At 48.4% G+C, this 10,386-nt stretch overlaps 3 protein-coding genes across 4 annotated transcripts in view; 2 read left to right on the top strand and 1 right to left on the bottom strand.

The window, feature by feature from the left end:
• Positions 1-518, top strand: part of LOC126576724 (protein obstructor-E-like) — a 2,781-nt gene extending 2,263 nt beyond the window's left edge. The window contains exon 2 of the mRNA XM_050238065.1: positions 1-518. This exon is cut by the window's left edge and continues 630 nt beyond it. Within this exon, the coding sequence (XP_050094022.1) occupies positions 1-2 (2 nt within the window). The 3' untranslated portion in view covers positions 3-518.
• Positions 519-565: 47 nt separating this feature from the next.
• LOC126576554 (actin-related protein 2) lies at positions 566-5,016 on the bottom strand. Of its 2 annotated transcripts, XM_050237887.1 has the most exons (6): positions 4,783-5,016; positions 4,463-4,573; positions 4,109-4,123; positions 1,787-2,362; positions 1,329-1,662; positions 566-1,246 (listed from the first exon to the last, which is right to left on the bottom strand). In XM_050237887.1, the coding sequence occupies exons 1-6, from the start codon at positions 4,828-4,830 to the stop codon at positions 1,128-1,130; spliced, it is 1,203 nt and encodes a 400-aa protein (XP_050093844.1). In that variant the 5' UTR covers positions 4,831-5,016; the 3' UTR covers positions 566-1,127. The 2 variants fall into 2 exon arrangements, with proteins under 2 accessions (XP_050093844.1, XP_050093914.1); XM_050237957.1 differs by lacking the exon at positions 4,109-4,123 and having other exon boundaries at positions 4,783-5,015.
• Positions 5,017-6,879: 1,863 nt separating this feature from the next.
• On the top strand, positions 6,880-8,369 carry LOC126570420 (NIF3-like protein 1). The gene is made up of 2 exons (XM_050228201.1): positions 6,880-7,219; positions 7,363-8,369. Exons 1-2 carry the CDS (start codon positions 7,020-7,022, stop codon positions 8,075-8,077), a joined length of 915 nt encoding a protein of 304 aa, XP_050084158.1. The 5' UTR covers positions 6,880-7,019; the 3' UTR covers positions 8,078-8,369.
• The last annotated feature ends 2,017 nt before the right edge of the window (positions 8,370-10,386 follow it).

The following is a 10,386-nucleotide window of genomic DNA, read 5'->3' as shown; positions in this document are numbered from 1 at the left end:
GAAGAGTGCTGCAGTGCACTCTTCATAAAATCCCGCACCATAAACACACACACCAAACCCTGCCTAACCCCTTCCAGAAAAGGTCGTACTGCCCAGCAACTGGTTTATACTCAGTGATCGCGCCGCGCACATCGTCAGCGACGCCCCGCGCACCTTTTGTTATGTTGGCTGGCTGTTATCGGATCCACCACTACAAGCTCGTTTGTTTTTGTTTTGTTTTCTTTCTGATTGGCTTCCACCCGGTTTCTCCCAGAGCAGCCTTAACTTTCTGTATCTACTCATGTTACTTTGAATGTTTCACGCGACGAACGCGACGTCCCGACCATTTGTTCCTCTTCCCCTTTACCGCTGATGATTCTCTGTTTCTCTATTTTCCGATCTAACTCGACGTTCGGCTTACCTGGCCACACCACCGGTTTTAGTGTTGTTTTAGTTCAATGCTGACTCGCGCTCAATAAAGAATAAAGAAAGGATATCGCAACCATCAGAGGCAGCAAAGTTTATCCTCCATACCTCGACTCGTGTTTTCAGAGGGCGATTTCGAAACAGATGACTTGCGATGAACTGCTTTAAATTGAACGAATCTTTCAACGAGCTTTTTTCTTTATTATTGCAGAAGGGCTTATATACTAATCATTTGCATTTTAATAGACGGCCGTGGGAAAAGTAACCAAAATTTGAAACACTATAGATACAATTTAATAAGCAGCTTCGTAACGACGGATCGGCCGCCCCATCCGCACGACGCACGGAACTAATACTAATCATCGTTTGTGGATAGGCAAACATGGGTAAAATCAAAGATTGAAACATATTAGATACAATTTAACGGGCAGCCCGAAGCAGCAGCGCTACTAGGCTGCCCATCCGCGTGGCTTAACACGGAACGTACCGGCGGCCCTACTATTCTCCCCCCCCCCGCGCTATCAATGATGGTACTAGGATCGGTCACCTGCCGATGCTAATGTAGCGTACCATGTGAAAGTTCTCTAGTATTAATCTAATGGAACCGTTTGGATCTGCTTGATTAACCTATACTGTTACAAAAGCTGTTTGCTCCTGCTTTATCGGTGCAGCCGATGCCACAACGCCCTACTTGGCTTGCTGATGCCGTTTTACCACCCACTCTAGTTGCTTGTTCGGGCGCTCAGCTTTTTGAGCACATTCAGACCCTGCTCCTGGTACTCGGCCTTGGACATCCAGAATGCATCCCGATCCTTGGTTACCTCGGCGAGCACTGCACCACCTGTGTGACGGAATGTGGAAAAACCGAAAGCGTATGTTAAACACATCGACACCGGAAACGGTATGACCCGGGCAGTGTTTACCTATGAAAACCATATCTTTTCGCCTTGGCGGATCCTCGATGCGAATCTTGAACTTGGACAGCTTGTCGATATCGTTCTTCAGCACCCGCTCAAGGTACAGCTGTTTGATCTCGCGCTCTAGCCTGCTCGGCAACCCAGGGTACATAGTTGAGCCACCCGACAGCACGATATGTTTGTACAGCTCGGACCGCATATCGATGTCGGCCGCCTGGATTGTAGAAAAGACGAGCTCGGCAATACCCTGGCCTTCCACGTTGATCAGGTGCGGCTGGAACAAGGCTTCCGGTGCCTCGAAGCGTTCGCCGCCTACCTTAATCATCCGGCCGTCGGGCAACTTGGGTTGGTAACGTAAACACCACGTGGAAGCAAAAAAAAAAGGAGGTAAGAGAATAAGCATATCGATTATATAGCAATTAGACGGGGTATACGCGTTGCCACCCTGCACTTGTTCGCCTTACCGTGTACGACTCCACCAACACAGTGGTTTCGAGGGCGAGCCGTTGCTCCATCTCGATATCGTAGCCGATGTAGCACAGCTTTTCCTTCATCATGCGCACGGTCTCAAAGTCCGCGGAATGGTTAAACGCATAACCACGTAGCAGCAACAGCTTGATCAGGTAGCGCGTAATGTCCCGCCCGGCAATGTCGAGCCGGCGTGTAAGGTGCGGTAATGCGAACTCCTCGTACACCGGGCAGATATGGGTGACACCATCGCCGGAGTCGATGACCACGCCGCTGATCAACCCCTGGGCATACAGTGTCAGCACCGCCTGGATAGCGATATACGCCGAGTCGAAGCCATACTTCTCGAACATTACCTCGATCATCTTTTCGCGGTTTTTAATCGGATTCATTGGTGGCTCGGTCAGCAGGATCTTCGTGTTCGTCGGCTCGATGTTCATCTTCTTCGGGCCGAACGTGTAGTCCCACACGTGGCACATGTCCTCCCAGTTGCGCACCACTCCATTCTCCATCGGGTAGGACACTTCCAGCAGCGACCGCAGCTGAGACGCCTCATCCCCCACCATCAGGTCCTATGTTTGATGCAATCATTAAGACCAGCAATTAGTAACGTCATCTTGCACCGAGACACTACCACTACTAACTGCAGGGGTTAAGTAGCGATTAAGCAACACTGAGCAAATCAAATTCGGATGTCGCGCCTTAGACAGAGCACGTAATCATTTTGAGATGAGAAGAAAATTCAAAGAAAATTAAATACACAATAAAACAATGATTCAAACGAACGAAAGACACAAACATTCACTGGGAAGGTTTGAGATGCTGCTGTTAGGAAATTATAATACTGTGAGATTAAAACACTAATAGAGAGATAGAAACAGAGAAGGTACTAGAGATAGAGAGAGCGAGCGGCAGAGAGCTATAGAAATGGTATGAAAGGGAAAGTTCAACATATCCTACTGCATGGAGCAAATGCTGTTGTGAGAATAAAAAAAAGAATGAAGCAACCTGCTCCCTCACGTCCTCGGGATAACTTTGTACAAAATAAGCTAACATATGCTTTCGATGCGCGAGTGAATCATATTCGTTTCGAAAACAACAGAACGGAGCATGATCTATCTACCTAAGTCTGTAAACCAAGTCTATCATCCTGTGCCTATCAACGAGTATTAAAAAGAACCAAAAGTGGCACACTCAGGAGAAACAAGTAACGGCACAGGCTAACGGAACGTTGAACGACATGCTCGAATGTGTAGAAGAGCTCCCATTTGACGACAGAGCTCATAGCGTGTAATACTTACTGGCAGCGTGGTGGTAGCTTCAATATCCTTTTAGGTAAAATGGGCAATTTGGTTTATTGGTTGGATTGTTTGTGGTAATAAGAACACGGATTCATGCACGATAGTGAGAATTATGTTTTGCATGATAAGTGAAATTAGATCAAAAACGAGAAAGAGAGAGAGAAGGACGAGAGAGAGAGAGAGAGAGAGAGAGAGAGAGAGAGAGAGAAGTATGGTTTTTGATGAAAGAGTGTATGAGTGACTTTCATTGCTACACAACTGACTGGACAGTAAGGAACCGGGGTCTGGATGTCTCCGGGATGGGTTGGAAATTAAACAAAACTCCTTTCCGAGCTTGTACTGCTCCAGCTATCACGCTCGCACTTAACATAAGGTGTCCGCTAAGCGGTGTGTCAATATAGGAGGTGAAATGATAAGTTAGTGAGGGGTGATCAGCTACAAGAAAGCTGGACTGGGAAAGGAAGTGTGAAACAAATGAAAACTAAAATACCCTTGCGATGCGTTAAGCGGCATTGCGTTTCATGAAGAGGAGCCATGCAGCGGTACCTTTTCGCTGTGGTAACTGTGCTGTATAATTGACGTTACATGTAGTACGGGTGGTGTTCCGCTGCCCGGATTGCCAGCGCCGGTGCGCTGAGCTTTACTTGTGACTCTGTTAAAACAATCAACCATCAACTAAGCTACAGATACGTATGGTACACCCCCCCGCCGGGGGGTTTGGGGAGACAAAAGGGTTTTTTTTTGTGTGGTGAGTGGTTGAGGGTAGCATCGAACAGTGTAAAATGGTTCGGCTAGGCAAACAACGGGCACAACTATGCGATTGAAGAAGAGCTGGAGCATTGATTAAACGCAACAAATAGAGGAAAACAAACGTGATGAAACAAACAGAAACGCAAAAGAGAAAACACAAAACAGTAAGTTATCCGCCGCTAGCAAACACAAACCATACTGCTAGCTGATTTCCGAGCGGTACATCGGGCTCATTACAAACAACCATCAATACATGACATGACTTACATCAACGTGTAAATCCTGCAAAAATTGGAATGTATAAAATAAATCATTTAATACCATATTACATCAATCCCCATCGCCGGTACTCTCTGCTGGGCAAGGGTCTTCCTCCTCCATGGTCACCTCGCACTAATGTGACAACAACTAGCAAAAGGATAAAGGTAGAAAGGCCACGTCTGGAACAAGGTGGGGGAGACTAATACACCAGGAGGGAGTGATAACAACCGATGCAGTCCCGCCACGACACTTGATAAGGTCTATGGATGGGTGGATTGGACTGCGTTCGGTAGGTTTTGGGTTGGGTTGACCGGGCAGTTCTAAACGGTAGGAGGCAAGCAACCAAATTGCATTGTTTACCTTCACTTCTATTTCGCCTATTTTGTTGACCGCTCGGATGATAGGCCGCCCAACCATGGAGGGAAAAATATGCGCCGGGAAGTTGCTGCCGGCGTAACCGCATTTCACAAACTAAAAAAAGAAAAAGATTTAGAGAGGCCAATTTAGTGGGACTCCTTACTAATGCTGTGTGTGATTCACTTTTCCCCCAGCAGGCCCGTTTTCCGTGTGTTATCTTTCGCAGCGGATGGATCACCCTCCACTGACTCACTGGTGCTGCTGCTGCTCCTGCTGCTGTTAAGGTTGGGCTGGGGCTGGGAATATCTGGGTTTGGAACTTACCCCCGTGCCGTTGTCGCAAACAATGACATGCCTTCCCTTGCTATCCATTGCGTTTTCACTCGGTAAATGCACACTTAGTAGCAGCTAGTTAAGACTTAAACTCTATGGAATTGTTGATTAAAACATTTACAACTTAACGAGCCTGGGGAGGTCGAAGGCGGCTTCTGGTGAAATTGGGGTGGGGTGAGGCAGTGACTAACTCACGGTCTATTGCTACCTTACCCGTGCGTGCGTGCGTGTGTATTTTTGGCGTTGTTGACGTTGACCTTCTACCACAGTTGATCGCCAAAGAGTTAAAGGCTGGGCCACACGAAGCATAAACTCCAGCGGGCAAAAGTAAAGGGTAAAAGCATAGTACAGGCACCCAGCGCTCACGGTGAGATACTGACTGACACGAAAAGAAACGGCTATTTTGCTATTTTTTGATACTAAAACATATTCTTATGTATGCGGGAACGTCTATAAATGGATAGATGGAATGGAAAGGGGAAGGAAAGGGTTAAACACTTACATTTAACGAGTTTGAAGGTCACTCAGCAACTCACCGTGAGTGGAGGGACCTAGACTTTACTGTGGCTGAATAAACGTCCTTAGTTAAGAGCTATTTAAGCATAAACATAAACATAAACATAATGCCTACATCTCGAAAACAATGCATAGTTTGAGGGGTTATATATTTTAGCCATCTGGGATGGAGAGGTTTCAGAAGGGATGTAATAACTCCTTTCCCTGCCCTTTACCTTCCTCAACATATTTTTATGCTTCTGGATCATTTAATCGCTCATTTAACCACTTAAAGTCCAATTATAAACGCCATAAATGATGCAATTTGGTAGGCGTTGAGGCTTATGCGGCTGGGTGGCGCTTATGGTGTCCTTTGGAGCCGCAGCAACATAACCACAGTTGATCGTAAATGCTACACCACAGGGTGAATGAACCGAAGTGCACTGTCAAAGCATACCCCCATGACAAACTGTTTTTTCAAGCATAGAATTTTGTCTTTCGAGTACATGCTATCTCTTGCACTCGTACCGTTTTTTGTCTTCTTTCAAAACAACAACAAACAACGATTAATTAATTAAACAATGAAAGATTTAATCGAAATCCCGTTCTGCAGATGTTTTACTTAAAGATCTCAGTGATCAATGTTTCACTGTTTGTGGAATTTATTCATTGTGACCTTGTGGTTCTGTAAAACAACGAAAGTTGTTGGGTACTGCAGCAAATAGCTCATAACTTTCAATCAATAAATACCATTTGCCAAAATAAAAAGGCCGCAAACTCCTCTTTAATGCAAAAGAAGCGCAAATGGCAAATGGCTATACCAAAGCAGAAGCACAGTCACTGCGCTGCGCCGCACTTGCCCCCCCTCCAAAACTCAATTCCCGGAATCGAGAGGCACCGGCGCCGATGGCTGAGCCGTCGATGGCGTCTCGCTATACTGTAATGACCTAGATCGACGTTTAATTGTATGTGATTAGGCTCTACTAGACGGGAGCCCAGCAGCGCAGGTAGACTGCGAAAACGTAAACAAAGTCGTAAGCTTAAACGAAACAATCAACGACTACGCTGCGAATAGCGTACCAAAGCAGAAGAACGGTAGCTGCTGCGCCGCACTTACCCCCCTAGAAATTCCCGGAATCGATCTAGGTCGGCGTCGACTCGGGGCTCGTAATCGACTCCGATTTTTTGCAGGCGTGGAATCGTGGGTGCGATTCCAAGCGCCCATCACTATAGAGCCTTGTATGAAACGCGGATTTAAAAAAAAAACTCTGTATCTTTGTCAATTTTTCCTCGATTGATCCAAACAGCGAAGCAGAGGAGTGTTGTGCGAAGTGTGGTGTTTTGCGAGGCAGAGTGTTCGATCGAAAGGTGAAAATAAAAAAGGGTGAAAATGAAATTATGCTTCCGCGTGCTTTATGTTGATCGCAAAAATGCGTCGAAAATGGCACCAATGCATGCGCAAAAGCAGCAGCAAGATTTCCGCTCTGTTAGCTGCTCTGTTAGCTGCCCTGTTAAACATTAATAGGAGACCTTGAGTGGCGCTTGAGCGATTTCGGTCGTACGGGTAATTATCTGCCGGTGTCGCTCCGCGGCCTCATCATTTCCCTGAGAAATCTCGCGTTGCGGTAGTGCGGTGCAACAAGGAGCGCAGCTTCCTTGAAACAGGTGTAAAAACCGAGAGTATAGTACTCAAGGACAGTGTACTGTGGTACCGACAGCGAGAGTCCTTTTTCATGTGCTGCACCACGAGCGTAGCAGTGAAGTTCGCCAGCCGCGGTTTAGCCCTCACTCTAGGACGCAAGTACTTTTCCTCGCACAAAATGCCACAGATTATGGTCGATGGTGTGGTGGCGAAGCTGAACGAGTTCGCGCCGGAGAGCCTGTGCGAAAAGTGGGATAACGTTGGGCTACTGATAGAGCCGTACATGAGAAGGTAGTTATAATTGCTGGTGGGGGAGGGAGAGTGTGTAAGGAAGAAACCCCCCCCACCGCGAACCGCTGTGCGCGGTTTAATGGTAATGTTGTTTTCGTTTGCTTTGTTTACTTTGTTTACTTTGTTTTTGTTGTCCAATGCAGGGTTGTTTCAAACATCCTACTCACCATCGACCTGACCGAGATGGTGATGAGTGAGGCGGTGTCGCTGAATGCGGAGTTTATCATCTCGTACCACCCACCGATCTTCGCCCCGCTGAAACGGATCACGCAAAAGTCCTGGAAGGAGCGGATCGTGACACTGTGCCTGCAGGAGGGCATTGCCGTCTACTCGCCTCACACCTGCTGGGATAACGTAACGAACGGTGTGAACGATTGGCTGGCCGCCGCCCTGCCACTAGCCAGCGCCCAGCCGATCCAGGAGAATCTGTCTAACCCATCGTACGGTTCGGGGCGCATCTGCGTGGTGCAGGGCGAGCTAACGCTGGACCGGGCGATCGAGAGAATCAAGAAGTATACGCAGGTCAAGACGCTGCAAGTGGCCCGCTCGCACAGTGCCTTGATGAACGATACACCGATCCGGACGTTCGCCGTGTGCGCCGGCTCGGGCGGCTCGGTGCTCAAGGGAGTGAAGGCCGATCTGTACATAACGGGAGAGATGTCACACCACGAAATATTGGACGCCACGCACCAGAACATCCACGTGGTGCTGCTCGGCCACAGCAACTCCGAGCGTGGCTACCTGCCGGTGTTCCAGAAGATCCTTGCCAACATGCTGCAGGATTACAGCGATGTAAACATACATGTGTCCAACTTTGATGCGGACCCAATCAAGGTATATCCCGTGCGGCTGACGTAAGCGTGCTAACGCTCGCTACCTCCCTGCCATCTCCCTTTTGCCCCCACCCCCCTTTTGCTAGTAAGCATACTGGATCGGTGCCATCCCACTGGTCCTGGAAGGCCCCATTTCGTTCGCTTGGTAACGGATTTACCAAATCAGTCATACGACACATACTGTGACTAGTGCATCGGTGCACATACGCGCGCGCAATAGTGTACTGGTGCAAGCCATGCATCCATTAAACGACTTATGAAATTGAACTGCATTTTGAACTGCAAAATAAATAAAACTATTGATGTACGAATATGCACGCCCCGTTGCAGTGCGCAAGCATGGTTTCCATTCAAGAACATTGCCAATCAGCAGCAGCAGCAGCAGCAGCAGCAGCAGCAGCACTCCACTTCGATTCCACGCCTCGGAAAAAATCGGAATCCATTCCGAGAGCCGAGCTCGAGCCGACACCGACCCAGATTGATTCCGGGAATTTCAGGGGGGAATAGTTTCGGCGCAGCAGTAGGTGACTGCGTTCCTTCTGCTTTGGTACGAGCGTTCGCCGCGTAGTTGTGGATTGTTTTGTTTTAGCTTCCGTCTTTGTTTTCGTTTCTGTGGCGTACCTGCTGCTGCTGCTGCCGTGACTCCCTTGGTTGTTGTTTAGTAGTGACAAGGTCAGTACAGAAAGACGCCATCGACCACTCTTAGCCATAATCAAGCTCAGCCTGCCCACAAGTATCGACACCCGAATTGATTCCGGGAATTGAGTTCAATTGTGGCTTGCGTTTCGTCGCAGAACTGTCACCGTTCTTATCTGCTTTGCTACAGCCATTCGCCATTTGTGCTTTCTTTTACATTACATTAGGAGTTAGCGGCTTTTATGTTTTGCCATGGTTTTTATTGACCGTGAAAATTAGGAGCCTGTTTTGCTGCAATAGGAAAATATGTGCCACAATCAGGTGCTTATTACGGTAAGGCGATAACGATCGCAAACCTTAGCTTACTCCCTCAGTTTTCTCTTCACGTTTTTGGTTCACCCCTTCCAAAAATGGGATACAAGTGAAGGAAAAAAAAACTCGCTGAACCATACAGCCCGCCCGCTAGAGCCGGGATCGGCGGTAGTTCTTCTTCTTCTTGCATGCTCCTCTCGTAGCCACGCGGACCGATCTTTGGGGGGGGGTGGGGGACGCAAGGCATGTGGGATGGCAGATGAAAAACGTTCAATTTATTAGAAACAAACGCGACCGACGAAGCAAAACACATATCGTCAATCCAATTAAGCGAGAGCACATTAAACCCTGGGCGCCGGAGCAGCTCTCGATTCCTAATTAAGGTAGCATCGTGCGCGGATCACGTTCGAGCGCCGAGCGGCGCCACGCATCCACGCCCAACGTTTCCGAATCGAAAACGTTCGCCAGCAGCTAGACAAACGCTGTCTGTGCCACGGTACATGGGTGTTAGCAGGTTTTTCTTTTTAATTGTGTTGTATTTTTTACTTTTTATTTTATTTTACTCCTAGCGGCAGTATCGGCAGTAGGGTAACCTTCGCGAAAAGCGATTGCCACACGCGCCAGGTATGACAGGGTACGGACGACCGAGAATTCGGTAATCAACAGATCTTACACCAATTAGCTAAAGCCGGATAGCGAGCGAACTATAATGGAGTCAGAGTGCTATTTAACTGTATCTTTCAACGCGACTCACCGCTCTAGGCGGAAGGCGGTGTCGAAAAGGGCTGGATTTGGCGCGCGTGGATGGTTCTTTCGTGCAGTGAAGAGCGTCTCTTCGAGTAGAGGTCAAAAAATGGTTCACTTGTCGCGTTGGCAAACGATTCTGCACGGTGGTTCGGTCAGCGATCGCGCGCCGCGCTGGGTTTGCACGATTGCAAACCCGATTGCACCTCAACATACCGGGCAGGCCAGTGGCCCGCCCGCCCGGGGGAGGGGTGGGCTCGTTTAGCGGGCCACACTTTCTCCCTTCACATCCCGTCGACGACGTCGTTTGATCGGCATGTGAATGGGCGTGAATCAGTAAATTGATAACAGCTACCGGAAAGGCGACAACCCCTTCATCATCATCATCGACTGGGCCGTCGTTCCCTTCATCCTTGATCAACAGCAGCGGGCTGTGCGCCTGTTTATACAATCACTTCCGCTCCGATAGCCATTTGCCAGCATGCCCAGCCGCGCATCGAACGGCCCGGCGAACAGGAACAGCTTTGATCGCGCGACTGTCTTGCCGATCTTGAGCTCCTCGTGAGATTGCAGCTTTCCAATTTAAGTGGCCTTGCGCCGCAGGCCTTTTAGCGTATCGTAGCGTTTAGCGCGGCCACAGAA

Source organism: Anopheles aquasalis, chromosome X, assembly GCF_943734665.1.
Source record: "Anopheles aquasalis chromosome X, idAnoAquaMG_Q_19, whole genome shotgun sequence".
Lineage (NCBI taxonomy): Eukaryota > Metazoa > Arthropoda > Insecta > Diptera > Culicidae > Anopheles > Anopheles aquasalis.
This window is presented reverse-complemented; position numbering and strand designations above follow the sequence as displayed.